This window comes from Dermacentor variabilis, chromosome 7 (assembly GCF_050947875.1).
Source record: "Dermacentor variabilis isolate Ectoservices chromosome 7, ASM5094787v1, whole genome shotgun sequence".
NCBI classification, from domain to species: Eukaryota; Metazoa; Arthropoda; class Arachnida; order Ixodida; family Ixodidae; genus Dermacentor; species Dermacentor variabilis.
In genome coordinates, this window is record NC_134574.1 from 63,533,405 (window position 1) to 63,546,625 (window position 13,221).

General features: G+C 43.0%; 1 protein-coding gene across 1 annotated transcript; it reads left to right on the forward strand.

The window, feature by feature from the left end:
• The first annotated feature begins 3,685 nt into the window (after positions 1-3,685).
• LOC142589090 (boophilin-H2-like) lies at positions 3,686-8,582 on the forward strand. The gene is made up of 4 exons (XM_075700878.1): positions 3,686-3,763; positions 5,868-6,056; positions 6,432-6,494; positions 8,303-8,582. Exons 1-4 carry the CDS (start codon positions 3,721-3,723, stop codon positions 8,482-8,484), a joined length of 477 nt encoding a protein of 158 aa, XP_075556993.1. The 5' UTR covers positions 3,686-3,720; the 3' UTR covers positions 8,485-8,582.
• The last annotated feature ends 4,639 nt before the right edge of the window (positions 8,583-13,221 follow it).

Consider the following 13,221-nt stretch of genomic DNA (forward strand, 5'->3'; position numbering starts at 1 on the left):
CACGCCACGCGTACTCTTGTAGCGCGGTCCCGTCGCTAGCACTTCTCCCCCAAATTCCGGATGGCCTAGCCAGGCCACCACATTGGAAGATGAAGGAAATTTCCTGGAGTCGGTTTAGTCGGCCTTGGAGAAATTTGCCAGCGAGTCTCTGGACTATGGGCCTCTGAAAACCATGCCACTATAATGGATATTTTTTTCTCTGTCTCTCTGTCTCTCTATGTCGAGGGGAGATGCTTCTAACGTTGCTTCCGGCGTTATTATGGTGCCAGCATTGTGACGCGCCTGGCATCGACCAATTCAAGGTGCGCCTGAGCAGTTCTCTCGTGTGCTGTGTCTGGAGATGTAAACTATGTGTACTATTAGTCATGCTTCCGATGAGCTCGAGCGTAGCGGTAAACGTTGCTGTTGCTGTGAATGTTTCTCCCTGAGGGGACAATCTCAATTGTTGTTCTTCTGCTGATAAAGCAATGAAAGAACACCACGACTAGTTTGTTGCACTGCAAGATACTAGAGGAAGTAACATAAACGAGGAGATATTGCAGCTCACAACACGTTTCCTACGCTCAGTAGATACCTTTTGCTGCTAAATCAGGAGATATCGAAATGCCTAGTCACAAAAGCTTTCAGTGTTAAGTGGGCATCGCCGCACTGCACACAGATCTGTATGATTATTGGGCTTACTAGCGCGCTTTCCTAAAAATACCATTAAGTTAATCCCTCTACTTCAATCTATCATCTAGGGAGGCCGCGCCTGACAGCGAATTAGCACCTTAACCGCTAACTAGTAAATTGTTATTTCGACTACCTTTAAAATAATAGTCTATTTTGCATGTGGTAAACTCGCATGAAGAAGAACTAAATGGAACCTTGAATAGTCGTAAAAGGAACCCGTCTGAACAGAATTTAACCAAAACACAAAATAATATTTTTCATGCGCCCAAGGAACGACGAAGTAAATCATTTGAAGCGGCCGTTGTGACTAACCGGCAATGGCGTCGGGCTGCTAAGAATGAGTTCGCGCGTTCAATGCCCTTTAAAAAGCCCTAGTGTACGAGCTCATTCCATAGTCCAGTACTACAACGTGCCGCGTATTGAAATTGTAGGTTCTGTACCTAATTCGTCAAAATATATTTAATGTCTTATTCTTAGACGATTGAATCCACCATTATGTTCTTAGTCGTTGAACAAATGTGCACGTCGTTCACCGATGTATGTATTTTCTGTAATGGACCTGGTACCAGGCACATAGGCTTTTGGTCTAAATATTCCGTACGCACTTTATGAAATGTTTAAATAAAGCTCGTTTTTCATTGGCTGATTCAGTGATTGATTGGTATTAAAACCGAGAACTAGTATTTAGGAAGAGGCATCTATTGGATGCATATGAGCGCCATTCGTCGTTTTGCCCGTCTTACTCAGCAGTTGAGAAGTTTGTTTGGCCGCAGACAGCGAAACATGCCCGCGGTTACAAAGGATGGTATTACACGTAGCCTGCTGTAAAACCTGCGTCAAAGTTTAAATCATATTTTAGTGAAAGTCGAGTTGCACAGTCAATTACTACTTCCCACGACTTTTTTGTTGCAATTAACGACGGAGGTCAAATTGATGCAGTGTTCGTTGACTTTGCTAAGGCCTTTGATAAAGTGCCATACAAAAAATTTATACAGATGCTTTTTTATATTTGGGATAAACAGCATACTCATTGATTTAATTATAGCATACCTTGACAACCGCGGAAAATATGCTAACGTTAATAATAGCTGCTTTGGCATCCTTCCCGTGACTTCAGGTGTACCCCAGGACTCTGTCCTGGGGCAGGTCTTGTTCCTAATTTACATAAATAATATTGTGGCCATGTTAGACCCTGAAATTACGGTTAAACTTTTTTTCAGACGACTGCGTTGTGTACACTATGGTCAGGTCACCACGTGATCAAGAACTCCTTAACCCAAATCTTGGGAATATTCGCTGCTGGTGCGAAAATTGGGAAGTGATGTTAAATATCCATAAATCTTCTGTTCTTCGGGTCTAGAGCAAGAAAAAAAGTGTCAGAACATGCATACAAAATTTGTGGGGAATAATTAAAGAGGTACCAGCTGTGAACTATCTAGGAGTAACAATAACATCAACATTAGGCTGGAACCAACTTATCGATAACATATGCTGCACCGCACGTAAGGCCCTATGGAACATTCCAAGGAAATTATCGAGACTCCGACAAACCTGAAACTTATTGCGTATAAAGCACTGGTTAGATCCATGTAGGAGTATGCGTCCTGGTTGTGGGACCTTTACACTAAAACAAACATGGACGAATTGGTAAAAGTGCAGAAAATGACAGTTCGCTTCATTTGCAACGGCTACAGAAGGACAGGCAGCGTGACAGATATGACTAATATGGTCGTCCTTGAGACTCTCCGATAAAGACGCACAGAACACAGGCCTAAATTATTTTATCTGCTATACAATAATAAGACGGAGGTGACAAGGACCGCTATCTCACCCCTCTATCACGAGCAAATACTCGCTTTTAACCACGGAAAACTTTTACACGAATAGTGGGTTTGTACCAATTCATTTGTACATTCTTTTTCTCCTAAAACTGTTTCGCATTGGAACAGGCTACCACTGAGTATTGTTGGCTCTAAAGATGTAGTAGATTTTATTGCCTGTTCGAAAACTATACGTGCAGATCTTTTGTTCTTTGTCTTTGCTTTTGTACTTTTGTTTTGATTATATTCCTGTGCCCACTCCTGCTTCGACTCGAATGTGAGTCTGAAGTATTGTCAAATAAAAATAAATAAGTAAATATATATAGGTTACTGTAGCTCCTGTACATCATCCCCACCCTATATATAGGCCTGCAAAAGAAATACGCGAACGTTCTCAAATATGGATTTTATTGCAAGAGTACCGGTGATTTCCGCGCCGCCTTTCATGCTGGTGTAGCACTTCACCCGAACAAAAGCAATGTTTTATTGTCTTGTAGCTAGCAAAATCACCTCCTTGAAGTCTGCCGGAACTGCCTCTTCCTGAGCTCAGTAGAGGTTGTCAAAGGCCGTGGAGTAAGCTTGAAATCAGCGAATGTATTTGGGAAAGTAAATCGGTTTCCCTGCAAGGGTCCCTTTCAGCACAAAATCTTGTCTATATGAATGGTTCTACCTATGAACACAATCCTCCTTTCCCCTACAGACACGCACACACACAGAGAGGCTTTATACGCGAGCAAAACCACTTTCAGAGAATACTCGGAAAATTTCATGTTATATTTCCCTCTATGAAATTTTTATGGGATTGCAACGATGTGTTTAATAGAAGGTCTATTGTGAAGATGAACTCGTGGTAGTCGTATTAAACTGAGGAAATATTATTCGAGTTTTATAATATCATGCGCTCAAGAAACTGACTTGGAGACGCGAAGCCGTTCTTGTTCGTTCTTCTCTTCCATGACATCACTCCGCCAATTGTTACAAAAATAACGGAAACAAAAAACCGACATAACTGCAAAGAACCCATTCTTTACAGAGAACGCCGATGTTTAGGAATCATATACCCACCTCCATCCTATCGATAGCACGAGTAGAGGCGTTCTCTATCTTGTCCGTATAGAAAGTGCCGATAACATGTATCGAATTATGTGTCATACCCATTCCCCTTCAGTGTATAAAAAGAAGCGCCAGGGGGTAGGCTGTCATCGTTCCAGCGAGATCATTCGAGGACATGAAGCTGTACATTTTCTTGGCACTCCTCGGCACCGCACTTGGTAAGCGCACCATCTAACGACCCGCCTACATCTCTGGCATTTATTGTTTTTGAGTGTACCGTAAGTATGTGGTCCAGCTTACTGGCACTCCACTAGTCATGTTACAAGAAAACAGCTATTTTTTTATTAAGTGCAGTAGTTGCCTTCAATAACAATGATACAAATATCTGGAACAACGAGCAAAACTTATTTTTCATCCTTAAGGATGCACGGAACCACCCACCAACCTTGACAGAAAATCTCCATATTAGTTCCACTATATAAAAAGTTTCTCGAAATACAGCTTTCATAATCGCAAGGTCTCCTTCAGTATTTTAGGGTGTGCCGGTTCCAGGGTAAGGGGTCAGAGTAAATATCCATGGATTTCTATTTAGGCAACGATTTCATCGGAATTGCTGTGCAGTGCAGTATTATTCTCCAAGTGATAACGTCAGGCAATTTTTCTGCTATAACAAAACAGTCATTGAGGAATCTCGTGTTTCGGCTCCGTTAAAAGGAACGTGGCGATGCGTAACATTTCCATCTGAAACGCGGAAGACTGTTTGGTGGGAAAAAAAAGCACAAAGTGACACATAGAAATTTGTTTTTTATTTTTCTTGCAATATGGCGCGTCGTATAACAAATTTTATTGCATTCCATGCCGGAACTTGCGGGAAACGTTTGTTCTGGGAGATATGGCTTTATTTTTCATTGTATTCTATTCAAACCTTAATAACGGCACGGGTCTTGAGTAATCAGGTGGCATTATAACAGGAATATACAAAATATATAACACAACCTTAAAATCAATTTCAAATATATATATATATATATATATATATATATATATATATATATATATATATATATATATATATATATATATATATATGTCTGTGTGTGTGTGTGCGTGTGTCCGCTGCCAGACACCTTCGTCCGGCAGCGTACATAAATTAGGCTGATGGTATATGCATATATATATATATATATATATATATATATATATATATATATATATACGTGTGTGTGTGTGTGTGTGTGTGCCAGGATAGGAGAATATTTGAAATCGGGTAAGTAGTTAGGGCGAATGGAGGACTATTTACACAAACGCAGGCAACCAGCCGGACATTTGGAACATCTTAAGTCTGAGCCAGTCTCCCACATCTGGAAAAGCTAGAAAACAGTGCGGCTAATAACTGTTTGGTGTGTAGATAGTTGAAAAAGCTGGAAAAAGTTGAAATAGTGGGTAGGACTTTATGGACTATCCAGGAAGGAAGATCTGAAAGGGAAAGTTGTCATGCACTCGACTGTATTGCGATGCTACAAAATAAACCTATACAGATTTATCGGAAAGGAATACTTTCAGAAAAGAACTGCGCAGCTTCGATTTCTGAGAAGCAAGCATGGGTTCCATTTGTACATTCGGGCTGCAATCCCGTTGATAACATTATTTCCTTTCATACACTTTGCTCCACCTTGCGAGCTTATACGGAATTGCTTTGCTGGTAAGCAATAACTAATCCGATACATTTACCTACCCGTTGAGTTGCTCGAGCCCGCTTGAGAGTCGGAGGTTCAGGCAACGCGCGAGGGCTCACCTGCGTAATCGCGTTTCTTTCGCTCTGATTAGGTAAGTCCGTTCAGTTTGTGAGTTATATAATTTCATGGAGCGTGGTTCTCAAAGCTCTGTGAGCAGGCATCCGCTGGTCAAGATTCAACGCTGCCTTCGTTATAGGACATAGGCTGTAGAGGTCACAAATATGAGAAGTACACTATTCGCTCGGTTCAAGACCTCAAATTGCTCGTCTTACGTCAGTGTTTCTTCACTCAAGCATTACCTTGGTCTGCATATAAGTAAGAAAAGCACTAATCTTCAATTAAGTATCGATTCTGCCCCAATGGTATCCTCTGTGCAGCTGCAGAGAGAGAGAGAGAGATAAAGAGGAAAGGCACTGAGGTTAACCAGATATCAGTCTCCAGTTTGCCACCCTACACTGGGGATGGGAGATAGGGGTTAGGAAGAGGACAGAGAGGAAAGCGTTAGAAAAATGGAAAACTGTAAAATAACGTGGAAGAAATAATGAACGGGTAGTGCGTAGAGAGTAATAATGTTTCTTTTTTTCAGCGGCCACTAATTTTGACAAGCAATGCGGACAGAAGGCCGACGTCGGGTTTTGCAAAGCTAAGTTGCCGAGGTGGTGGTTCAACAAGGAGACTGGCAAATGCGAAGTGTTTTATTACGGAGGCTGTGGCGGCAACGAGAACAAATACCTGACCAAGAAGAAATGCGAAAAGACGTGCTCACCTGCGAAAGGTGAGCCCAATTCATTCGTTCGTGATTGAGTTGACGACTCAAAAACTGCTGTAAGTGGTCTGAGACCAATTTACGCTGATGTGCTTTGCGTGGCAGCAGTAAAGAGTACAAGATGTAGGAGTGCAACTAATCTAGCATACTTGCTTCATGTCGTAAGCTTTAACTGCACAATCAGGGGTTAGAATAACAAACGTAATTTCATTGACAAGTTTACACGTGAACTTCCAATATGCAAACAAAATATTGCAAAGCGTTGGTTGCATAATTGTTCTATGAAATGCGTGAATACAACAACCTATTACATAGACTGCACAAAGTGTACCTCTTGGGATACAATCTGAAAGGAGTTTTTCTTTGTTTCATTTCTACCCTTAGCCATGCGCAAGTCAGTCGTAGATGATGAGGCTTACATCGGAATCGCTCGCGCACTCGTGCCTGGTAAGCTCAACTCTATTTATTCATGCAATTTTGCTTTGCTTAAATGTTTTCACTATTAGTCAATATCAACAGTCAAGCAATGTTTTGATGCGGCAATGAATATCGAACGTTACTAAAAGCACAATGCGCTCGATCCCAACCTAAAATATTTGAATCGCCTATATGCATTCTCAGCATACCCAATCAACTCATAGTCCACATGTGACTGCAGGTTTTGCGTATCCAGTCCGCATGTCTAATTCGCTGTGCGGCTAAATGAAAGCCTAGTAGTATTGCTAAGTTTGGCGTTAACACTGGTGTGCCGCCCTCACTGACAAACTTTAGCAAAACCAATCTTGTACTCATGAACAAATATAGGCTCTTTAATTGACGCGTCTATGCTTTTCATAACAAGTGGCTGTTTCTCCGTCGACCCTTTCTAAGGAACGCCTATTCTAGCCTACGAAAAGATGGTCGCAGGAACACACTCACAAACGTTTTTCTGGCTGCATTAACTTCAATGTGTCCTCAGAGCTACGTGTATATTCGTAGTATGTATAATCTCCGAATCTATAATAATAAAGAGAGCTATAGACAGTCTCCTAGCTCCAAAGCAGTAACTTCTACGTCGGCCAGCGAAGATGAATGGGCTGTGCTATGAAGTGTACTCGTAGGCCTTGCAAAGAAACATACTGCTGTGGAGCCCTCATCGTCGTCATAATCACCATGTCACCACCTTCCCTCCCTCCCCTTCCCATTCTATCTCTGTCCTTCCCCTTGCTCAGCGTGGCGTAGCAGGCTAGAGGCACTTCACTAAGGCCAACCTCTCCATCCTTTCGACAGTAAAAAAATCTCTCTCTCTCTCTCTCTCTATCTCTCTCAGGATCTATATATCCTGAAATTTTTTTCTCCCGATTATTCAATACACTTTACTCTTCCCATTTGCTTCAGAATTTGATATTAGTAAGCATAGAATTGCGCTCGGTTGATTTAATGATGGAGAGTATTTCTAGCACTGTCTCTCAGTAGAGCTTTATGTATGTACTGATGAACTAAAGTTTAGCACCTCAGGAGGCGCAAGAAATGGCTTCCTTCTGATAATCACATGTTATGTAATGATTTGTTAATTTTTTTTACTAATATACGAATACTGATTCTAAAGATCTTGCTGTTTTCCTTATTTTTTGCATTCGAGCCTGCCACACGCCTTAAATATCATATATATTTGGTGCAAGCTTTCAGTGATTAATTTTTCCCGCATTAATGCATATTTTGCGCCGCAATAATACCGTTGATAAAGATTTTCAGTAAATCGCTATTTCTTTTGACAGCCGCAGTAGCCTTCCTGTGCCACGAGCCACCGTACTGGTTGTTAACCATAATTTACTATTCTCACTTGTTTCATAGTTTATTGTTTCTCAATATAGAACTGCGCGTTCTAGGTTTCTTTCATAGGGAGCACTTTTTTCGCACTCTCACTCTCAGTACAGCTTTATGTGTTCACGGACAAATTTTGTAACAGACTCACAAGAAATGGTTTCTTCGTGGTAATAACACCTTGTGCAACGATGTGATAATCTTTTTACCAAAATGCTAACGCCTATTGCAGGCCGTAGCTGTTTTTCTATTTTCTTTTTACTTCCGCACTTGCCGCGCATCTTTTATGTCCTACATATTTAATCTGAGCTTTCAGTCATGAACATTTCTCCCATTCAGGCGTTTTTGCCAGGGTGATAATCTTCTCCCGCATTGGTCTTTGTCGGCAGCATAAGCTTAGTGTAATAATACCCTAGGTATAGTTTCGCTAACTTCACAATTTACCTTGACAGCCGCAGCAGCATCCGTGTGCCAAAAGCGAGCGTACCCTGGTCCCTGCACGGGCTCTTTCTCCCGCTTCTACTACGATCAGAAGACAAACTCATGCCGTCCCTTCATCTACGGTGGCTGCAAGAGCAACGGCAACAACTTTGAGTCGCCCATAGACTGCTGGCGATCCTGCCGCTCAATGTAGCCTGGAGAGCCTGTGCCGCGGGTCGCTTAGGCGAACAGCAACTAGTGCTAATAGTATCTCGCCGCAAAATAAATGGTTAACACACAGAGTGTGTTAACCGAAAATATGCCCTGAATTGCTTACAACGGATAGTATCAGCATGAAAGTAATCACGGGACCTACAGCATAAATAATTGGTCAACAGAACACCAAGCCAATCTGATCATAAGATGAAAACCGCTCTGACATATGAATACTAATCTCCAGTCTGATCACCTACGTCCACTTTCTTGTTGAACTACGAATTATAAATGTGTGGCCAAGCATTTGGTATGTTCGTTAGCAGTAAGAGAAGTAATGAAAAATCAGAACCTTTATAATGCAACAAAACGGGAGTATGAAAAATATTTCAGTAAATGTTGCTATACATAAAAAAAACTAATCACACAAAATGTACTACGTTTTTAAGCGAAAGACGACCTTTCGTTTATTAGACGCTGAGGCCTCTGCTACTAACTGAACGTAAAGCGTAAGCTCCAACACGTGATCTGAACAGTCTTCATAATCTGCATCCACCACCAGACATCTACACCAGGTGGCATTATCCTTCCTCGTAAGAGCATCGGCTCCTTGGTAACCCACACCGCAACAGATAAGCCGATCGCGCAGTCGTAAAAGGAGCACTAGCTTAATAACGTGTGCACATAAAAGGTTACAAGGAGCGCGTACCGAATGATCACCTGCGGTTATGCTCCGTAATCACTGACGGACACGCAATAATAAAAGAAATGGCAAATCAAACGCGCTTGTTCAAAGCCATGTTTTTGCGAAGATTTATTGGAACGCTTCGGTTATGACTTAGGCAAAGAAACACAGGATCCATGCATTTTAATTTGACATCCAACTACGTAGAAGGAACTCTTCCCCTTCTTCTCCCTTCACCTATCTATGAGTTTTGGCTTCGGGTGACGTGTTTGTAACTGCTGTTGGTCTGTGCAGCGCGTTGCCTCATTGTGAATGCATGCCTGTGCTGCAAGGCGCTTGTAGTTGGCCCTGAGACACCACTTCTGTCTTATGACACAGATGGCAGTGCAATACATTCCCACACTATATTGTTTTATGTGCTCAGTAATCACCATGCCCTCCAACCCAAGCGCCGATGTCAGTGCAAAAAAATCCGAAGAAAGAAACGTTTTAAAAAAGCTATTGCCCTGCTACATCATACGGCAGCCGCCATGGCACTGGAGTGCTCCTGGCGTTCCGCTGGAAAACCTGAGGGCGTGCGATCAAACGCCAGCCATGCGCCCGCCTTTCTATAGGGGTGTATTGCAAAAACGGCGGTGTAGCGCGTGTTGTGTGCACGTTGAAAACTTCAGGTGGTCATAATTATTTCGGAGATCCAACTACCACCACCCTGAACATTATGCCGTGCTTCTCCTAAGTAAATAAAATATATGCATCATGCATGGTTCACCAACCGCAGTCACTGCCGTGTCGAGCAGTGCTATCGGCCTCATACAGGAGGCCAGAGTAGACATATAGTGATTTTAAGTCTACTAGGCTTGAAATGCGTGAGAACAATGCTAGTGTATCACAAAATATTTGTTAGTGCCTGCCGCTTAGATGTTTCGTGGTTGCTTAGGTTGGCCGTACACGAGCATGCGCTCTTGTGTTTTAGTCTCTACGCCAAGCGATCAGATAGTGAGCAGATTTACCATTTCATGCTGGCAATACAGAGACGCCGGTATTCTTCATTCAAATAAAACCTGATATACCCAAAATGGTTCCCAACACATGCTCGCACCGCGGCTGATGATGCGCGTCACACGCCTGCGCCCTCCAAAAGATATTTCCGCATACTGCAGTTACCCATGCAGCGAAAGGCTACACACTGGTTCCCCGACAACCTTGTATGAAGGGGTATTGTGAAAATTTCACAAAGTGCGAGCTGAAACTTTCTCCAAATCGTTCCGCAGCACACGACAGCAATAATTTTCCGTAGCGCCGGGCCAAATCGCATAAAGCCAGAGAGGAGGAAAAGCTCGCCACGCGTAAAGTCGCCGCGCGCCCTTTCCTCCTCGCCCGATCAAACATAGCCGTAAGGCGCGAGAAAGCAATTGCCTAGCGCCACTGACTTAGCACCAGTGCCGCAGGTGCGAGACTGCATGTCCGACACAGCGGTCGTCAAATGGGGCGTCAGTGCCCGCTGCTTCACTTACTTCACCGCGCCGGCAGCCAACGTCCGAGCGTAAACGAACTCGACCCCACTCCGCGATGTCGGCACGCCTAGCGACAAACGCATCCAACGCGCGCTAAGAAACCTCCTCCGTAGCGCCTAGGCGGAGTTAAAGAATGAAGAACCTACTGATTATTTATCTCTCGCGCCCACTCTTACTCGCCCCTGCACGCAAATGTCGGGCGATCCCTCAAATTAACGTCTCCTCTGCCTTCCCGCTTTCATCCATAGACCAAGTTTTCTTGGGGGCGCAGCCATCTTGCGATCACAGCACCGTCTATCGTGTGTGGGAGGATCGCGCTGGCGTGAGCGCCAGGCCCCGAACACTCTCAAGTTCAACAAATGGCCACACAGGGCGAAAAAATTGGCCGCGCGGCGCAGCTAAAGGAACAGGCGCAGTAGACCAATTAAAAAGGTTCCCCATTTAACGCATTATCTCCCGCTAGAGGCGCCGTAGTAAGCGCAACTTTAGCCTACAAACTTTCTTTAACAATAAACGAAGCGTTTTCACTATATGACAAATACTACAAAATTACCATTCCTAATTTACATTGTATTCTTTATTACCCACCTTGTTGTTTTTTGCCATTTTTAACGCAAAATAGCGCTCAGCATCAACGACCTCCCACGTGACCTCTGGCCTGAATTTAAAATTTTTACCGGTGTGTTCGCGCGCCCGGCAGGTACGCATTCTTTGGTTCATACATCACTTCGTTATTTTGTGCTGACACCAGTTTATTGCGCTTCGATATCTCGCGCTAACTTGGGGTGTAAGCCCGAAAGCTAGGTTTCAGTCGTGAGCCATGTGGAACACGTCTGCATCGAAATGGGAGCCGAATCCTGCTGCGACTGGGGACGGCAATATCAGTGAGTCGTTTGACATCGCTGCTTCAATCGCTAATATATTCGTCTCGTTAACTTTCAGGCGGAGGCAACTTAACGAACTAGATGCTGCATTACATATGAGCAGTCAGGACCCTCCGTTGCTGTTTCCGAAATAAACTTTCAGTTGCAAGGCCATCGTTATACACACATCCACGAAAGAGAAGGCGATATCGGAACGCGCGTCACATTTTACATCTCGCTGTAGCCGTAGCCATGGGTGACTGAGTAGCCTTGCCAATATATCTTTTTTTGAAGTCCGCCGGCAACTTTTTTTGTTCACAGAACCGAATAACCCTTTGATAAGCGGAAGCTAATGTACTGAATTTAACGTATTAAACAGTTGCACGCATGATAATTCACCCATATTTCGAACCTCTTGGTTCCAAATGTTCTTGCTGTTCAGTTTGGGTTATCTCAGGACATTTTGCAGTAGTAAAGCGGTGTATCATGTTCATGCAAAAATGAATGCATCATTTCTAATAGCTTCGTGCCGTTCATCTATTTCCTTGTGAAACCGGCAGTGTGATCTCTTCTATTGTATAAACGAGCGCACAAAGGTTCTCATTTGCGATCTTAATAATACTTAAGCTGTTGATATGCATTGTAGTTACGCAGACGTCAATTTTACGGAGACTAACAATACTTATTTACCATGCTGCTTAAGCACCCTGGAACAAACAGTGTATATTTGCATGTGTTCTGTAGTCACAAACCATTACAATGTATATGTGGCACCTTTTCGCATTTTATATTAAAAAATTGTGCTTCTTCAATTTCTGATGCAGTCAAAATTTCTGTTCCAGACTTGCAGTGATGAGGACGGCACCAGTATAAACCAATACACTCCATGCACTAAACAGCAGCCGCTGCCTGCTACAACAAGGTCATTGTGTGGACTTTGGCTGCTACTGCAAGGTAAACAACACCTGGTTTAGAAATAAATATTCTTGATATATGCTGTACTGTCTTGCTAGTCTTGAGATGCATGTCATTTGTTTGTAGCAGATAATATGAACGCTCGTTCATGTTTACAGTTAAGCATAATTGATTCGAACATAAAAGAAAACACTACATGAGTTTGGATAATCTCTGCTGTATCTCATGTGCCAATGTTCTGCCCCAATAGCGTGCCAAGTACATCTTGGTCATCACGGGAGCCCCCATCTGCACCAACAGGAAGGGGCTGGAGCCGAATTCGCAAGACCAGGAACAAAGAAGCCATTACAGAATTATTTGGATGAGATATGAAGTCTACGGACGACGGCTTCAAGAATGAAAAGAGTCTCCGCTATCATTCCACCAGCGCGGATATTGGTCGAGTCATCCAGGTACCTCAACAACACAAATTATGTCTTCAGATGTGCCGGCAACCTCTGAACAAGCACTGACGACGCTGGCCAAGAGTCTTCTGTCAGCTTGCCCTTCCTTAGTGAGCTTCCTGGCCTTGCCAATTCGTGCCAAGTATAAGTTTGTTTCAATGAATGCAAGCTTTTCCTTCCACATTTTTGTTAGAGATCATTCCTCTTCCTCATCCAAACATTAAAGGTCAACCGATTCTTTGCTTATACACAAAGGGACACTAAAGTGAAATTTTTTTTCTTCTGCATCAGTAAATTACCGTTCTACAACACCAAAGA